The following is a 19,622-nucleotide window of genomic DNA, read 5'->3' on the forward strand; positions in this document are numbered from 1 at the left end:
TTTTAAATTATGGCCTTGTAGATTATAGGTATATTACATAGTATTTATTTTTGTGGGTTCCAATTATGTGTTTTAGTTCTGTGTATCAGATTGTGGTACTAAATTTCCAAATTTAGTAGTACTACTCCCTTATATTACATAGCAACAACCACTGTTATTTGAATAATATCACATTTGAGCCACATTTTAAATCAAAGGGACAATCAACTTATCAACCAAACCATGGCAACAATCAAAATAGTGCATGTTTGCAAGTATATTAGAGAAATCGGCCAACAAAATCATAACAGGGACCCAGTGAGCTTCTTATCTCAAATGAACAAACATGGAGTATTTTGATCTCTACTCTGCCCTTTTGTTTTGCTGTCATCTCCCAAGAAACCCATTTCTCTCCCTTTCGTTATGGATTTAAGTTATTCTCGCATCTCTTCTGTACGTTTTGAATAATCCTTCCAGGCAATACACCCCTTTGTCACTTTGCCACAAATGCTACTCTGGCAACAAGGCAGGAGAGCATTAGACAGTAGTGTTAGAAGAGAGGGGAGATAATATCCTCCCCCCTGGTTTGAGCTGAGAATGAATGACCTCTCTCCCCAAATAGATGACATCACCCTCTGTGATTGTGATGCCAAAAGCGCAACACTGCAAGAGAGGCACAATCGATCAATACGATCCCCTAGAGGTTGCCTCAGGACTGTAGTTAAAAATGCCTTGCTTGGTGGGATGGAGGAAGCTTATCAATTAGTTAGCTTATCAAGTTACTCTGTGAACTGTAGGTTCTCTTATCATAATGATTATTTGGGTGTGAGTTCTTAAGCTTTGCCGTAATTGTAAATGTTCCCCTTTTGGATTGTTCAAATCATTCTTATCAATGAGGGTACACCCACTGTTTAATATGAAGCAATACAAAACAACATCACTATCTTCAGCCCCCCAAATCACAATTAAAGCAGCTGTGATGATTTTTTTAGAATAACAATGTCAGATGTGCACCCGTAGTGATGAACCTACAGAGAATTACCCACCAAATTTGCAGCTCTGCTCAGCTTTACAAGCGTTTTGTGCTGTCCAGTCTTGCAATATAATGTTTTGGTCCACGCTTACTGTTCTCATAACGTTCTGTTTGGCCTCAGCAGACAGCTGCTGTTAGCGAAAAAGCTCAAAAAACCCACGGTACACCACCTTCCCAGCGTCAAACGACACAATTGGCAGCTTACAGCTATTGGCAGCTAAAGATCCAGATATTTCCCTTAGAAGAGACGAATAAACAGAGCTAAAGGAGAGTGAATATTGGACTTCCATGCACAAGGTGGCCAGAAACACAACTCCAAATGAAACTTTAGACTTTAGACTTTAGACTTTAGACTTCTTTATTTTATCCCCCATAGGGGGAAATTTTCTTGTTACAGCAGCAACAATATAAACAGGGACAGTGAAAGAAACAAAGCAATAGAAAAAGACAAAAAATAGCAAATATAAATATAAATATAAATATAGATATAAATATATGGATTGTGATGAAATGAAATAAATATTTACACCATAGGATATTTACAGGAATGGAATGGCATGGATGGTAGGCAGTATATTAACATCAGCCAGTGATGCTGGTGTTAAAGAGTCTGATGGCTGATGGGAGAAATGACCTGCGGTAGCGTTCCTTTTTGCAGGGTGGGTGCCTCAGCCTGCTGCTGAAAGAGCTGCTGAGGGCCCCCACAGTCTCATGCAGGGGGTGAGAGGGGTTGTCCATGATGGACTTGAGTTTTGTTAGTGTCCTCCTCTCACCCACCTCCTCTATGGAGTCCAGGGAGCAGTCCAGGACAGAAGCGGCCCTCCTGACCAGCCTGTTCAGTCTCTTTCTGTCCCTCTCTGTGCTCCCTCCTCCCCAGCAGACCACTGCATAGAGGAATCGTGTTGTTGCTCTGTTACTGCTGGATGTATAAATAAGCAAGTGTTTGCTAACAAGGTCGCTGTATAAACTTTAAAAGGTGATATGTTGATGCTATGCTCACTGCACCCAAGTAGCCAAATGATGCCAAAAAATGTTGCAGGTTTAAGTTGAATCAACACCTTTCTACCTCAGTTTCAATGAAAAGTGAAACTAAAGAAACTTGCGATTTGTGGCGGTGGCAGTTAACTTCATGACTAATGTGCAGTGAGCCGCTCATTATTCAAAACAGATTCCAACAGGATGATGCAGGACCCTGACGCTGTACATTATTCCACATGGCTTCATACTGGAGAAACCAATAACTTGACAGAAAATATGGATTCATAAATGATTTTATTGATTCCACTCTCAGAACTGCTTGGAGGTGCAGGTGGAGAAAAAAGTACATATCCAACACCGGTTGTGACGTGTGAAGGATGATAGAAGAACAATGTGTTTCGAGCCAAGACAATGTTGTGACCAAGTACTCAGCATGCTCATCCTGTTGTACAGTTGTTGTGAGACTCCTCTTCAGTCGTTTAATGTGATGATGTGTCTCGCTTGGAAGCAATAAAGATCTACTGAAAATCAGAACATCATCAGCACTAGCGAGACAACAACTGATTTTTCAGTTGCTACGACAGTAAAGCAGTTTCTAAATTACCTGTGTACCTTTAGCATTTCTGTGCTTTACCCTCTGTCTTAAGATCTTTATTTCAGATAAGGAACAACTCATTTACTACGCTCATTTCTCATTTCTCATGTGACTGTGTTGAAAACTGACTGATTGATTTCCCTTAAATCTAACCTCAACACAGCTTTCTTTTTTGCATCGGTTATGTAAAATGTTGGGTAAGCCATGTTGTAACAGTAATAGCTGTGTTGAGCTGATCTTGAAATGGGTAAACACTTGCCAAGCCCAATGTGTACAAAAGTCAGCTTCCCGAGGAGTCGGAGCTAAAGGAGGAGTCATTTCATGTCACAGTTGTGTCACTAAGTAAGCACGAGGACAGTGACATAATCGATTGTATAAAGACTGTGTTCAACGGAGGTTTACACTAACAACATATTGTAGTTTTATAATTTGGTTTAAGTAAATGTAACAGCTAACGTCTGCCTAGAGTCCCTCAGGTTTATATTTGAGAGTCTTTGCCTCGAGGGATCCTCAAATGTGACTTTCCTCGTAAAGCCAGAGGAGAAATTACCCCTGTTATTGTGGGCAGTGGGCACTTGGCTTTGGTTCGGCGAGTCAAGAGTGCTCATGACTCATGCATTTGCTTGGGAAGCACTTTTCGTGTACATTCAGTCCAGAGACACAAACCAAAATGGATGAATTAGCTGCCTGTCCAAGTGATATGTTTACAACTCGTGATATAAATAAGACAGAAAGAGACAGGAAGCAAAAAGCAGAAATGTCACTTTTAACTTTAATCCACTAACATGACCAAAAGCTGAACACCATGATTTGTACAAGAAATTATCAGCTCCTTAGAGACATAATTAAAACTTGCTTGCTGCTCTCTCAATATGCAGTTGCTGTTTTTGTCTACAAGAAATTACGTTCTCAGTCCCAGTCATCCTGTTTCATCTATTTTTGAATTAACATTTCTTTTAAAGTAAGTTGAGGCTAAAACTAAGGTACATTTTTTTAGCGGACTAAGGGTGGCAAACTAAAAACACTAGGTTTTGCTGAGCTTGCTTAACCACCTCCACTCTCTTCCACAGGCCGAGAGTCTGGATGGAGCCCTCTGCGTGCCGGACATCAAGCTGCACAGCAACCCATCTGCATTCAATGTCTACTGCAACGTGCGGCACTGTGTGCTGGACTGGCAGCAGAGAGAGGCCTCCCTGGCGCTGGCTTCCAGGAGCTCCGTGCAGAGCGGCGACTCAGACAGTGAGGAGGAGGAAGAGTACCGCGAGCCAGCCGTGAAGCTGCCAAAGGTACGGACAGGGGGTAGCACTGGCTGCTCATGTGGTGGAAGCTGTGCTTGGTATCAAGGCGAGAGCCAGCTTGCGCTTTTTATCTTAGGGATGCGACAATTCTTTATCTCCCTGGGCTTGTATGAAGGACTCATCCTACGTTATTATTGTTGTGGTAATTGGCATCACTTTCTCCTGTTAGTAATACAGCCTGTGCTCTGTTTCCTGCCTACCGCTTCATCAGTCTTACTCTGTATGAGCTGTTTTTATTTGAAATATAAACTATTGCTCATCCGTGGGAACAAATTTTTAATTATTTCATCTGTAAAAAATATTCTAATTCACCGTCTGGCACAGTGGATTGATTTAATTAGTTTGCTTTGTAGTCAAGTAACGTGTCACTAAAATGCACTGTCACCTGGATTTACAGCTTGCCCTATTGCCTTGTTGGTAAAGTAGGCTGTTACTGTTCTTTTTGATAACGTAAAATACAAGAAAACAAGCAAGCCATGCTGAACAGATAATTAAAACACCCAAGCATCTGAGAGGCAATGTGTCAGGGGATTATTTTGGATTCTATGCCATAAATGGCAGAATAAAGAAATAAGGTGTTGGGTGTTCAACACAATAACAAATCTGTGGAGTCACCGGTTAGCTTGCCATCCAACTGAGGCAGCAGAGGCGCCATAAATGAGCTGAACATCAATTGTACAACATAATTTAGGATTAGGCTACAGAGTGCCTTCAAATTACGTGGATTAGACCCTACTTTTCTTTATCTCTCGGCTGTCTGTGTCGCTGCTTTAAAAGGCTCACTGCAACAAGCCAAACCTCTCAGTTATTGAAAAATTACACGCACTTGCGATCAGTATGTCTACTTAGAGAGTTGTATTTTAACATAAAGATGTGTTGTGTGCTCACTGTACATATTTGTTATCAGGAAAATACTGGATACTGTCTCAAATGAATAGGTTTAAATTTTAAGTAGTCATTGTGTTATACTGGGAAGGCTGTATTCATTTTATTCTATTTAAGACAAATTAAATTGGTTACCACTTATGTAAAATTTTCGGGTGATTAAGTTTTAATTTCAGTCTAATAACAGATTAAATCTATGCTGTGTGTGTGTGTTTTTAAATAGGTACAAGCCTTAATAAGTGTTCTGCCAGTAACAAACAATCTTAATCTAGATTTATTCAGTGTGCACAGTATTGCACGTCTTGTTATATATTTTCCAGTTGGCATCACTTTAGCTGCTGTTTATCTGTTCTGTTGTACATTTTTATTTTATTTTTCATGATTTAATTTCTTCAAGTTCTTCGCTGAGATATGAAGGAACACGAGGGCATTATTTGATTCACTAACAAGCCGTACAAAGAGAGAGGGGGAGAGAACGGCAGCCTTTTCTAGGCCAACCTTATTTTCTTGCATCACTTCCCCATGCACTCAAGTGGGTCTGTCATTATACAAAATATTAATGGTGCATTTTGAAGTCAGTGGTAGTAACTCTACAAAATGCGGACTCCCAGCTAAATGTGGGTTGTTTTACCGTGGAATGATGCGGCCATGCTATGAAAATAAAACATCCACTCCGAGCTCCTGTTTATCAGTAGTGTTTCATTTGAAATACTTATTAAAAGAAAGATATTTCTCATAAACAATATCAACAAGGCAATGAAAGGTAAACCTAAGGAAGATGTTGATTGAAGACTACCATCTATGCACAATGTCTGTATGTTTCATCATTTGCTGTATACAGTGTTAGCACAGCTAGTCCAGCTGGGCTGTGGCATGACAGCGTGTTCATTAGCTCACAAAAATGTGCTTCTTTCTGCGTATGTGTTTGTGTGTGTGCAGATCATTGGTATCGGCCTGTGTGGGGTTTTCGAGCTGATAAAAGAGACCCGGTTCTCTCACCCCTCACTGTGCCTGCGTAGCCTGCAGGCCTTGTTGGACATGCTGCAGGGACAACAGCCTGAGGGCTTTCAGACTGAGCCTCCTGATGTGCTAGGTAAGGCTAAAAATGTGCACACATCAGAGGTTATTAGCTGCATGTGTAACAATCTGATGCATTCCAATGCTATAGCCCTGCAACAAATTTTTTGTATCTTTAAATGTGGTTAGTTGCTGTGTTTGTTACTAGTATTTTATTAATTTTGACTTACATACAGCACTTCCATTTCTGTCTTCACAAATGTCTAATCAGACCCATGACTTACATCTTTCCTCAGAGTCTCTCTTCCAGCTATTGCTGGAGACCACGGTTCGCAGCACAGGACCCAACGACCCGACAGGACAGGCCATCACTGCTCTGTCCTGCGCCTGCCTCTTCAGTCTGGTGGTGGCCTGGGGAGACACTGGCAAAATCCTACAGGCCGTCTCTGCCATCCTCACCAACAACGGCAGCCACGCCTGCCAGACGATACAGGTAATTAACCAGTTTCAACACATCAGTTTACATTTGACAGTTCGACTGCACAATTGTCTGTGTTCATCTTTGTTTTGCATCTCTGGCATTCATATGAAAAACACATGATCAAATAAAGTACGAGTCACTTAGTCCAAACTATGCTTATTATGCTGGCACAAGTAACTACAAGTAATCACATGTCAGCATCTTACCTTTGCACTGATCACCTGTTCAGATCACTATCTTATCTCTATCAAACTGAAGAAAGAGGGAAATCCAGTTGATTCTTGGAATGACATTTTTCTTACATACCCAATTAAATTACAATTTGTTAAGTTTTCTAAACCATCTCCATCAGGAAGTTTGTATCTTTCTGTTATCCTTCATTTCCTTCATAATGCTTTAGATTTTAGAAGGGTAAAGTAACCTTTGGCTGTTCCGTGCTTTTCTTTTGAGCGAAGAGACACAGGGCAGTGTCTGGACGGCACAAATTGAGTTTCGGAAAATGTCAAGCCACTCTGATTCTTCTGTTTGATTATGTTAGCCTGCCTGCATTCTTGTGCCAATTAGCTGGTCCTCTGTTTGCTTCAGCCTCTAGCTCGTCCTCTCTTTCTGTTTCTTTCTCTCTGTTTTTTTTTATTGCTTCTGCTTTATATAGAACTGCTCTTGAAAAATCTTGGGTGTAACTCAGTAGTACAAACTTTATTTATTTTGCGGGCAGGCTTCATGACAACAATAATGTACCTTTACCCGCATACCGATGAAATTCCCACACCACTGGAGCCTCACACATTTATCCTCCACAGATGTTGGACTGTGTGTGTGTGGTTTTTTTTTTCTTGGTTTCTCATCTTTTAGGCATTGACTGGACTGTGAATCATCACAATGGCAGTCTGGCTCTTGGGAAGTGTGGGCTTACATGGTGTTCGCGCCTGTGTGTTTTGTTTGCATGTGTGTGACCTGTGAGATCAGCGGTGTGTTATACCTGCCCGGGAAATGATGTGAGAAATATGTGTGTGAAAATGCATTGAGGGAGAATGTGAAGAGGGCAAATAAGTGGGTACAGTAACAATAACTACAGTCTCAGTTATTGCAATGAGGATTTTACTCCATCAGCAAAAAAACGATGCTCACTGGCCAATTCCCACTTGGTGCACAAGATACACCCCATTATGTCACATTAAAGGTTTGCAGTCTTGTAATCCTCCAACACCCTGCCTCTCTTCTAAATCTCCCCAGGTGCCCACCATACTGAACGCGCTACAAAGGAGTGTGCAGGCTGTCCTGGTGGGAAAGATACAAATCCAAGATTGGTTTGGGAACGGCATCAAACGCGCAGCCCTGATGAACAAGTGGCTCCTGAAAGAGGTGGCCATTGACGAAGACGAGCGTTGTCTTCTACAGACTGACGGTTCCTTCCTGTACTTGCTCTGCAAGGATGGACTCTACAAAGTGGGCTCTGGATACAGTGGCACTGTCAGGGTATGCAACACTCAAAGTTGCACTTTGTCAGAGATAAACACACATCTCCTCCCAAGTCAGGGATTTAGAATTTTGTTTAGATGAACTGAAGTTTTACATGCTGCTTTATGGGTTGAGAAAAATTCTCTGTTAAACTGTCACAAAGCTTAAAGGAGGGCATGTTTTCTTGGCTCAGGGAAAGTTTACATATTAGAGATACATAGCATTTACAGGACATTTTATTAGGTAGGCCGACGAGGTAGGCTAAATCTGATACATGCGTTTTACCCACAGATGTTTCTATTATTTTGTCCAACCCATTTATATCAGTAAGGTTAGGCTAATTAATAGAAACACTTCTCTATACTGCAGCACAGTTCAACATCACCACAATCTACATCCTCCAAAAATAGAGAACCATGCTACTAGAGAGCCATAATCCTCTTTTCGAACTGTTACCTTAAAGAGATCGAGGACCTTTTCTATGTGTTTAAATGAAACAATATTTGTGTGTCCTGCCAACATTAAATGCCATTTTTGTCAGTGTATGAGTTTGTCGGCTCATGCGTCACCAATGCTTCACAGGGCCACGTGTACAACTCCACGTCTCGTATCAGGAATCGAAAGGAAAAGAGATCATGGCTGGGCTTTGCTCAGGTAGGTGGCGGAGCTTTCATCACAATGCTCCTCACATACATTTCAGTGAAGCAGCTTTGATAAGGCTTTGAGAGCGTTAAAAGTTCAGGTCATATTTAAACTTAGAGTTGACCTCCATGTGACTTCAGTGGTGTTGGTTATTTGTAGTCTGCACTTTGCAGTTTGGTGCAGGACCCGTGAGTCTGAACAGCTGTAACCTCTTTTTTTTTTTTAAACTGCTGATGGGTTGTGTGCCAGGGTTAGTATTAATAATAGAATATTAATAGCTTCTTTAAATACACAGTCATCATTTATAATTATCGACAATGTGTCAAAGTATGCTGTAAGGCTTATGCTAGGGATAGTGCTTAATGATGTCTGTGCTGTGTCGACAGGGGTACCTGTTGTATCGGGACACAAGTAACCACTCTATGTCGGCCATCAAGATCAACCCTGAGACTCTGGAGCATGAGGGGGCTGTCACCATGCCAGGTACTAAGAAAACACTTTGTATCGGCTTGTTTATAAAAAGCCAAACGGGAGGTAAGTCCTCAAATTTCCAGCTAAAATAATAATTGGGTCTTTTTTCCTGTCTTTGCAGGTCAACACTCAGATGGACAGAACATCATCTTCACAGATGGAGAGTACATCAACCAGATCGCAGCTTGCAAAGATGTAAGCCTAATGTTCCTGCTAACTTTTAATATGAACATTGAAATGTTCAAGTCTTCAGTGTTTTCAGGCTGTTCCACTACATTTCCACTTTAATTGAACCCAGAAAAAAACTCTAACTGTAACTCCGCTGTACTGCCTATGTCTGCTGCAAACATGGTGGAGAGAGCTGACTTTATTATGCACTTATGTGAATTTATAGTCGTTTAAGATCGCAATGCTGTTAAATTCCCTGCAGGCAATCTCCAGTGTGTGAGTGGAGATTAAAAAAAATCATTGACTAGGCCTGAACTACATCACAGCAGTTAAACTAGAGCCTGATGGAGTCCATCCCAGTGTCAAAGAGGGGTGTTTTTGGCAGGTTTTGTGAGCAGATAATGTTAGTACATGGTCTTCAGTTGTTTAAACACACACTAGTCAATCAAACCCTCTCCTGCTCATCATTTCTCATCTCTTTTTATCTAGTGCAACTGAGTAAGCTCTCATTCAATGTGTGTTGTTTCCCTCATGAAAATCTTTTGTCAGTTAAAATGAGGCTAGTTGTTCTTCTTGAATTGCCCTGTGAAGCATCTGTCCCTTCCCCTGCTGTGGAGGCTCTGGCCTCACTTTGACAGACCCTCAGCTGATCACCAGCTGTGCTACAGAGGAGGGTTTAGCTCTGCCTGTGTTTATATGTGTGTGTGTGTGTGTGTGTGTGTGTGTGTGTGTATTTGTGGGCGTGGCAGTGAGGGCTGTGGCACCAGATGTGGGTATTTCTCCAGAGAGCTTAATCTCTCAAGCAGTTATCTGCATAAGCACTCTGAGTGGGGGAGGGGAAGATGCGAATTTCATATATCTGCCATCGCAGCTCCCGAATAGCAGCAATAGCTGGCTGATCAAGGGGGTGGGATACTGTATGGGGGGAGGATAGGGGAGTCCTCTGAAGCTTTATGCTTTTTTTTTAGTGAGCAGCCAGCAAGTGCAACGACTGCACTGACAAGTTAACGGCTTAGGTGATCCACGTGAGATACACAGTGATGGGGTTTCAGGTGCTGGGAAGAAGAGGAGGATGATGTGGGTGAACTATAGGAGATCAAGGGGATAGTCAGAGGAAGAAAGTAATATGGAGGGAGGGAAAGTCAGGGGGTGAAAGGTATCCCTGGCCAGAGAATAGAAGTGCTTATTTAATAATTTGAGTGGCACATTTGCCCTGCTCTGCAGAAATCAAATCACAATAGATGAGTCTATCATTACCACACAGTGGAAACCAGCCCTTGCCCACGCTACCCGTCAGCCCTTCTTATATCCATGTTGTTGCCCAATCATTTCCTTGCTGTGTTCCTCTTTTTTTCCCTCTCTTCCTCCCCTGTAAATTGTCCCTTTCAGCCACATCCCCCGCTGTCTGACTAACCCACATCTCTGGCAGTTGTATCATCCGTTATGCGCTCTCCATCGAGTCAAAGTGTGTGAGTTGAGGATAGGTGTCACACCCTTCATGGTGTTGTTAAGATAAATGGATATGCTATTAACTCTGACATGGCTGGGGTTTGAAGTTGCTACAGTATAGCCATTAACATTAAAAAATGTATGAACAGATTAACGCCATCAATACCCTCAGTAGACTGTAGACCCAAACGTACTGCAGCTACAGTTGATACACTTATCCATGACTCCAGCAAGGTTATAATCCATATGTTAATTGAGACCGCATCCACCACTTCAGCTATGAGTGTGTGAGGCCCATTTGTAATGACCTACCCCAGTTCCCACTGTACCAAAACACAAACATGTGCTGTCAAATGTTTTGCTGTCCACAAAAACAAATCACTGCCAATATTTTAACATTTTTTTAAATATACCTATTTGATTTGTCACATCCTGCCATGTTTGTACTCTAAATATCCATATTTGTCTATCACTCTCATGTACACTGAGTGCTCATATTTATTGCGCATTCGCGACCATCTCAATCTCAGCAAGATGTCAAATAAGTGCACGCCTCTAAAATTGGAACTGTTCCTTTAAGAGCCTGATTCATTTTGATTCTCACATTCAGTCAGGTGAGGCAGGGATATGTTTTCATTGAATCGTCTCTAAATGCCACTATAGCAATGTTGAGTCATGAATCTAAACAGTGTTTCCTCCTCTTGGCCTTGACTCCCCGTAGGATGGTTTTGTGGTGCGGATCTATACAATGAGTTCAGATCCGGCCCTGCAGCAGGAACTGCAGCTGAAGCTGGCAAGGAAATGTCTACACGCCTGCGGCATTTCTCTTTTTGACCTAGAGAAGGATCTACACATCATCAGTGAGTGATACCAAACATAGCCATATCTGTATGAGGCTGTGGGTAGTGGTATTCATATTTATACGTAGACCTGCAACAAGAATTTCATACCGTATGCAAATTCGTCAGAAATGGTTCAAAACACAAAAGGATATAAAAAAAAAAAAAAACATACTCTCCAACCATGTCCTGTTGTGTATTTGGCTCTAAATAGTACGTTGTTCTCTCAGGCACAGGCTTTGATGAAGAGGCAGCGTTGCTTGGAGCGGGCAGGGAGTTTGCTCTGATGAAAACTGCCACTGGAAAGGTGAGAGTGAAAATCTTCTCCAGTTTTGTGCCTAAAATGTTTTAAGAAAAATGAACGTTGGAACAGATTCAGCTGCTGAGCACTAACAGCTTTTGTCTTGCTAATGACAGGCAAGATACTTTAGAAGGTGAGCCTGGGGGGGAAAAAAAGCTCTAAATTTATGGAGTCTGCGTGCATTTTATTCATTCTGTGTCACCCTGGCCACATGAAGCCTATTGTACAAAATTAACAATCCCTTAGTTTATAGCAGCTATTAGCCATAGTCACATTTCCCTATGACTGTGCTTTACTAAAATCTAACAATAAGACATGTTTTCTTGTTTTGGTAATGTTTGGAGGCCCTCTGAGCTAAATTACCTATTAATAATACAGACTGAGGGAGCTGTATTTCTTTTTTTTTTTTTTTTGGGATGTCTCATGGCACCACTCTTGTTAGCGGTTATATGCACCCTGAGCTCATAAAGTGAAGCCCGTGCTCTACTAACTGGAAGTGATTAGAGTATTTCACCCAGCTAAGCAGTGGCTTACACACCAGGGCACGGTTCAAGAGAAGCTTTCTGTGTCTGTGATCTTATATAAGAGTAGGTAGCCAATCATGAATATAATTATTAAGATATAAGTTCTAATTAAAGTAAAGTATAGTAAGTGTTTTTGTATCTGTGTACAGAGGCTGTTGCGACAATCGACTGAGTGTACTACATGACTCAGAGTTAGACTACAAGGCCTTTGTAAATCATAGGCCTGCTCACTGTAGGGAGGCAGAGCTTTGTTGAAGAAGGTGTTTCACATTTTTTATTCAGACTGTCTTGGTAAGACGAGAATGCCAACTATGTAGTTCACAGGGGTGTGTGGAGGGTGTGGTTGTGTGTATCTGTACGGTAGGTGTGGTGCAATGTGCCTCTTCTGTAGATAGCCGGCCAGAGCAGTTGTAAATTTGTGTGTCTGTGTAGAGGCCTAATCTCACAGCACACTTTATCTGCAGATTACCCTAACCCAGACCAGCTGGATAGGTAAAAATAGGAGCAGCTGACCTGCCTCTTGGCTTCAAAGTTCACTCATCGCTTGGACTGGACATTATGCCAGACATGTGATTTTGAGAAGTGTCAAAAGCCGACTGTTCATACAGCACTGTTAACATTGCATCATTTGCAAAGTCAGTATTTGATGAATCAAGTCATTCTTCTCCACTAGCAACCTTTGCTCATGTATCATCACAAGTTACTCCTGCTGTTTGAATTGTTATACACATGGGTTAAGGCTATGCGTGGTTAGACTAATAATAATAATGAAAAAATGCAGGGGCCTTATTTATTTCATTAAGAACACTGTTGGTGCAGCGGGGATGTTTGCTGCTGCACTGGGCTGCGGCAAAGGATGCAGGGCTGGCTAATCGTTTAAAAATGTTCATTATGAGAAAACAGTTTCTCATTCCCGCTCTTTGTTCTCATTCTTGATCTTTCATCTTCCCCTTACAGATTTACTACACAGGAAAGTACCAGAGTCTGGGAATCAAGCAGGGTGGCCCGTCAGCAGGGAAATGGGTGGAATTGCCCGTCACAAAGTCTCCCAAGATCGCTCAGTTCTCAGTCGGTCATGATGGTTCTCACGCACTGCTAGTAGCCGAAGACGGAAGTGTGTTCTTTACAGGCTCTGCCAGCAAGGGAGAGGATGGAGAGTCCAGTAAGACGATTTCAAACTATCTGCAAACGTTCCAACAACTCGTTCCATTCAGCCTTTGTTAAAGATAGAGTCAAAACCATCTCAGCTCTGAAAGTGACGTCTGTTATTATCCTTCGCAGCCAAAAGTCGCAGGCAGCCCAAGCCATACAAGCCCAAGAAGATGATCAAATTAGAGACCAAGACAGCAGTGTATACAGCGTGTAACAATGGAAGCAGCAGCATTGTCACCAAGGATGGAGAGCTCTACATGTTTGGCAAAGATGCTATTTACAGTGACAGCACCTGTGAGTGAACTGGGACAGCGTTTTCAACACCGTGGAATTTTTTTGAGATGTTTCACTAGATTCTTGTCATTGTCTACATTGCTTTGATAAAGACAGTTAAAAGAGTTTTTAGGAATAAACGTTTATTTGTCTAGAAATATTCTACTATACTTTTAATCATAATCACTCCTCTCTCCTCCACAGGCCAGGTGACAGACCTGAAAGGTCACTTTGTAACTCAGGTTGCTATGGGTAAGGCCCATACGTGCGTTCTGACAAAGAGTGGTGAAGTGTGGACATTTGGGGTGAATAACAAGGGCCAGTGTGGCAGAGACACGGGAGCCATGAGCCAAGCAGGAAAAGGTGAGCAGATGCACGCACACAACAACATATTGTATGCTGTGCGATACATTTCCGTATTTCTTCTATGCTCAATCTTGTGGCTTTCCTGTCTGTGTTTGTTGTAGCATTTGGCGTAGAGAGCATGGCCACAGCCATGGATGAAGACCTGGAGGACGAGCTAGAAGAGAAGGAAGAGAAGAGCATGATGTGCCAGCCAGGCATGCACAAGTGGAAGTTGGACCAGTGCATGGTGTGCACGGTTTGTGGAGACTGCACAGGCTATGGTGCCAGCTGTGTCAGCAGTGGACGGCCAGACAGAGTACCAGGAGGGTAAGAAGACACAAAAACCAGACTGGGTGAAGGTGGTCATTACAGTATCTGTACAGCACTTGTGTCTATCAATTAGTAAGTACCGTCGAGAGCCAATAAGTACTAATCTTAGTGTGGGCTGGGGGGGGTGGGTGATCTTTTTATCAACCTTTCAAGCTAAATTGTTTATCATAATGGCACTATTTTTTTCTATCTGTGTATATGTCCACCAACCAGTATCTGTGGCTGTGGGTCTGGAGAGTCTGGCTGCTCAGCATGTGGCTGTTGCAAGGCCTGCGCCAGAGAGCTGGATGGTCAAGAGGCCAGGCAGAGAGGCATCTTTGATGCTGTGAAGGAGATGATTCCACTGGACCTGCTGCTAGGTATACCAACTAATATCTTATATGACTTCATGTCCCCCCTGTTTTGCTCTGTCATACATACAATACGGCTCACATTGTTTGCATTTCACTTAAAGCCACAAAGTCTGATAAATCATATGCATGTTTGAATCTCATAGACATACATTTGTGATGTGATACTCCTATTTTCAGTGGTTTGCACTATGTTGGGTCCTCCATAGCTGATCAGAATAAATTAAATGGGGTCCAAGCTGTGTGTCATTCTAAGCTTTGCCAGCGTGCTGCTTCTGCCACATGTATCACACTGTCTGTTGCATTCGCTTGGATGTAGTATTTTGCGCACTTGTCGTTGCTCATCCTTTGTTTTATTCTTGTGTTGTGCAGAGTCATTGCTTCTCCATCGCGTCGCTCCATCATTCATTGATGTGTGTCTTGTTCTGTTCTGCTCTGCTCTGTCCCCCCCCACCTCCCGCTTCTTCCTCTTCCTCCTGCATCCTGTCTGGGCTGCCTGTACCTGGGGGCTTTTGTTTTTTTTCAGCTGTGCCTGTCCCTCCCCCTCCAGGAGTGAACATCGAGGAGCACATTCAGATCCGTCAGGAGGAGAAACGACAGAGGATCAACCGCCGGCACAGGCTGGAGGAGGGCAGAGGTATGGGTCAGAGCTGCACAGAATGGGATTATGTTTGGGGAAGGGCTTTTGGTTGGCTTGTGTGTGTAAGATTTCTATGATAGAGAATTAAACATTGGCTCAGGGAGAGTGAGAAGGTGGGAGTGGAGGCTAATGAACAGGGTGAAGTTTGGAATAACTTTCAGCTGCTTTGTGAGCTTGGGTGTCGTGCCTCGGTGACTTCCCCCTTGCTTGTGTCTATAATTTTTTCAGTGTGTGTGTGTATTGTTGTGGTGTAGTATTATCATATGTTCTTTCCCATTTGTGAGCATTGTGCATGCATGTGAAAGTTTCTTTCTCCCCCAGGCCCCCTTGTTTTTCCTGGTCCCATTTTTATGAACCAGCGTGAGCAGGCCCTAGCCAGAATAAGACCCCTTCAGGCACTAAGGCATAAACGGGACAAGCACAAAGGTACTACGGTCTTCACTAACTCAGGGTGCAGAGACACCTCTTTGACTCATCTCCCAATCTGGCTGTCCCGCCCACCTCCTCTCTCACTCTCTGACAGCAAGACTCTTATGTCTTCACCAGGTCTCATGGTAACAAACAATGTAGCCTGCTGGCAACAAAGACTCACTGTGACTCACAGTGGAGAAATGACTGTGAAGCCTTTAGACCGGGTTAAAGGCCAATCTCAACAGGCTGGTTCCCTTTTGAATTTGATTAATTTTGATATTAACATTGGAAATGGCCGAGCTACAATAAGGATTTGGTCTGTTCTGCTAATTCATCATCTGCTTTATCAGTTCTAATCCTCGGAGTAGGATGCCTGCTCTGCCCACTGCTGTTGTTTAGACCCAAATAGAAACGTCCCTGTCTAACTGGATTTACCATCACTCCCGTAGCAGCTGATTTGTCATTTTGTGGGTACAACCACAGCATTACAAGCAGACAAAACTGCATGCACTGTGGAGAGCAAGCTTTAATGATTGACAAGTTGACAGATGTGACACAGAAGGAAGGAGGCACGATTGTTATTAGTTTTAAAAATATATGTTTTAGAGTTGAATCATGCCATGGAAATGGCTTGGGCATCACTCACAGCCATCTGGGAACTTCTATGAAGAGTTACTTTTCGGAAGCTGAATGAATATTCAACCAATGAGCAACTGAAGTGATATTAGTAAGACCCACATTTATGATTCAGCAACGACAGAACACAGTCGGTTATCTTGGTTTTTTCCCTTTGTTTTGTCCTCTGGATCTCTGCCCTGAAGTGTTTTTTTTTTTCTTCGGAAAAACACCATCGTTCTCTCCTTTCTAAAGTAACCACAAGGAGGACAGAGGATACATGATGTCAATTAAAACCCTCTGAACTATGTACAGTTTTCAGAACAAAATCAAATCAAAAATGTAAAATGCGTCAAAAACACGCAAACAATTGCTAATAAGAAAGTAAAAATGAGAAAATCACTCATTGCCTGCACAAATCTAAAAACCAGCAGGTATGTAGATTGTGTATATCAGCAAGTCGGTATCCGTTGTCCCAGCTGCTGCTTCTGTTGTTTTTCCTGCTCATAGGTGCTGCAACTTGGAGTGGAGCTGTGGGTCTAAAACAGCTCATTGGATGATATTTGCTAGGCTGACTTTTGTTGTCCTTGTACATTTTAAGCATCCGTTTAACATGTACAATTCAAAAAATCTTCCCAATAGAAACTCATTGTTTAGGATAATTGGCTTGTTTAAGTGTCCCGTTGTTACACATGGAAACAATGACACCACAGTGTTTTCTATTTCAGAGTAGCAGCGGTTTCCTCTTTAATGTCAGTTAAGAAATTGATGCTTTTCTACTTTGCGGATTAACTTTCTTTTTTTCTGAACCATTCATAGTGGTTGAGACACAGTTGTAAGGCAAGGTTATTTGGGGTACCTCCCCTAATCATCCTTCTTTGTGGTTTCACATTCATGAAGAGGAATGGGTGCACCAAATCCCCCCCCGGCTGACAAGACTGGTGTTTCCATTTGTGACCTCCCATTAAGCTCCAAATGTGCTTTAAATGTCCTAAGAGCACCTCTGTTTTTTCACTGACATTGAGAGTTGTGTCCATGAGCTAAACTTTCAACCCTACTTTGTGAATATTTGGGCCATGAGCAAGTCCATGTTTATTTTGCTTCACATAGTACATGTGAAGTACATACATGTGAAGTATTCAACTACTGAAACCTAAGGCTGTTATCTCATCAGACTGGCTTCAGTTATAAAGGTAAACCACAATGAGCTGGTTCCTGGTCCAAAAAGGTATAGACAGTCATTGTATTTACTGTAATGCATGGATCTCTGTCCAGCTTTTTCCCCTTGCACACTTCAGCTGTGACCTCTTACACAGGGCTCAGGGCAAACCAGACTTCCTGTTCTTCATTGAACACAGACAGACGTTAAAAAGAAAAATCTAATTATTTGCTAATCAAACCATCTGCCCTTCTATAATGGGACTGGTTGCCAAAAGCCTTTCTGTTACAGAGGTATCGTTCCCCTGTTTCTATTTCGGCATGCTTTTCCCTTTTCTCCCTGTTTTCTTTTGAATCCTTTTCCCCCTCTAGCTCCGTTTTCCAGGACTGTGCAGAGATGCCTACCTCTGCGGTCTGAAGTTGCCACTAAACCTCCTCTCCCCGTTCTCTGCTCAAACGTGCTGACTTCTATGTTTGCCTTGTAGATGGTAGCAGTGAGCGCGGAGAGAAGGATGCCAGCAAAATCACCACATATCCCCCAGGGGCAGTGAGATTTGACTGCGAGCTGCGAGCTGTGCAGGTCAGCTGCGGCTTTCACCACTCAGGTACGTTTACTTCCCTCATGGCTGCTTCTGGTCAGACACCAGGGCTTATTTGTCTGCGTATAAGAACATTTTTAAAAAGTGTCTGACCTTGAAGTAAAGAAGGAGAGAAAATAACAGTGAGGATTTTGTTGCTCCACAGTGGTGCTGATGGAGAACGGAGATGTCTACACATTTGGTTACGGCCAACATGGGCAGCTTGGACACGGAGATGTCAACTCCAGGTACAGCTTGTGTTTAGTTGTTTTGAATTGAGTAGACTAAATGAAATACTACATTATGCATAATTCTAGAGACCTGGAAGATGGAACATAAAGTTTGTTGTTTTTGGAAAACATTTCAGCCCACTTGTTCTAGTAAAGATTGAGAAAAGTTTTGAGTCCTGCTCTGTCATCTGAAGTATTTTGACTTGCATCACAAGCATAAATTAACAAACTACACTCATGACACAAAACCTAAACAAGGTGTTTCTACCTGCCAGGGGTTCTCCAACTCTGGTGCAGGCTCTTCCAGGTCCCAGTGTACAGGTGACAGCAGGCAGTAACCACACAGCTGTTCTCCTCATGGATGGGCAGGTCTTTACATTTGGAAGCTTCTCGGTAAGAAAAACACTGTCCCGGATGCAATGTGTAACCAACTACTGTCTTTAATTGAAGTTAAACTGCTCCAGAGAGTTAATATACTGTGTATCTCTGTTTTTTTTTTTTCAGAAAGGGCAGCTGGGCCGGCCCATCCTAGACATGCCCTACTGGAATGCCAAGCCATCTCCCATGCCCAACATTGGTGCCAAATATGGACGAAAGGCTACCTGGATCGGCGCCAGCGGAGACCAGACGTTCCTACGGATCGATGAGGCTCTTATCAACTCCCATGTCCTAGCAACTTCTGAGATCTTTGCCAGCAAACACATAATTGGCCTCGTGCCCTCCTCTGCGTCTGAGCCTCCTCCATTTAAATGTTTGCTCATCAACAAAATGGATGGAAGCTGCAGGACCTTCAACGACTCTGAGCAGGAGGACCTGCAGGGATTCGGTCTTTGTCTGGACCCAGTGTATGATGTCATATGGAGGTCAGTTCAGAGCAATAAGACAAACAAACACTTTGATTAGATGTTGGTTAAGCTGTATGTACCATGTTGTGTTCTGTTTATCCCAAGTTGTAAGGTGTAGTCAAAACACTACAGAAAAGCTTAACTTGTCCATGGTCCTCTGAATGCTTTTAGGTTCCTGCCAGTCTCAAGAGAGATGCTCTGCTACAACGCAGTAATAGCTGATGCCAGGATGCCCTCTGCTACAGATCTACAGGCTCGCTGTAGCATCCTTAGTCCAGAGCTTGCATTGCCCTCAGGATCACACGCCACCACTACTCGCTCTCACGGAGCCCTACACATCCTTGGTAAACCTCTACTCTAGCCGCTTCGAGAAGTGTCTTTGGTCGTATGAATCTTTTATCAGTGTCTTACAGTCTAATGAATATGCACAGTGTATGAAAGCTACAAATGATTACGGACAGTTTGTGTTTCTTGAAAGCAGAACTTTCCAGTGTTTAAACCCCACTCCTCTGGCTGTAGTGTAGTCATATTTTTCATGTTATGACCTTTCACTTCACACAGCAGGAGCTGAGCCCTT

At 42.7% G+C, this 19,622-nt stretch overlaps 1 protein-coding gene across 1 annotated transcript in view; it reads left to right on the forward strand.

Moving 5' to 3' along the window:
• mycbp2 (MYC binding protein 2) overlaps nt 1-19,622 on the forward strand; it is a 62,641-nt gene that overhangs the window by 6,778 nt on the left and 36,241 nt on the right. The window contains exons 3-23 of the mRNA XM_070838266.1: nt 3,656-3,871; nt 5,708-5,861; nt 6,082-6,278; nt 7,500-7,742; nt 8,307-8,378; nt 8,753-8,849; nt 8,959-9,032; nt 11,176-11,314; nt 11,524-11,600; nt 13,076-13,280; nt 13,400-13,564; nt 13,748-13,906; nt 14,011-14,215; nt 14,432-14,577; nt 15,119-15,205; nt 15,530-15,634; nt 17,878-17,997; nt 18,137-18,218; nt 18,476-18,593; nt 18,705-19,063; nt 19,217-19,389. Coding sequence (XP_070694367.1) covers nt 3,656-3,871; nt 5,708-5,861; nt 6,082-6,278; nt 7,500-7,742; nt 8,307-8,378; nt 8,753-8,849; nt 8,959-9,032; nt 11,176-11,314; nt 11,524-11,600; nt 13,076-13,280; nt 13,400-13,564; nt 13,748-13,906; nt 14,011-14,215; nt 14,432-14,577; nt 15,119-15,205; nt 15,530-15,634; nt 17,878-17,997; nt 18,137-18,218; nt 18,476-18,593; nt 18,705-19,063; nt 19,217-19,389 — 3,193 coding nt within the window. The remainder of the gene's footprint in view (nt 1-3,655; nt 3,872-5,707; nt 5,862-6,081; nt 6,279-7,499; nt 7,743-8,306; nt 8,379-8,752; nt 8,850-8,958; nt 9,033-11,175; nt 11,315-11,523; nt 11,601-13,075; nt 13,281-13,399; nt 13,565-13,747; nt 13,907-14,010; nt 14,216-14,431; nt 14,578-15,118; nt 15,206-15,529; nt 15,635-17,877; nt 17,998-18,136; nt 18,219-18,475; nt 18,594-18,704; nt 19,064-19,216; nt 19,390-19,622) is intronic.

Source organism: Pempheris klunzingeri, chromosome 10 (genome assembly GCF_042242105.1).
Source record: "Pempheris klunzingeri isolate RE-2024b chromosome 10, fPemKlu1.hap1, whole genome shotgun sequence".
Lineage (NCBI taxonomy): Eukaryota > Metazoa > Chordata > Actinopteri > Acropomatiformes > Pempheridae > Pempheris > Pempheris klunzingeri.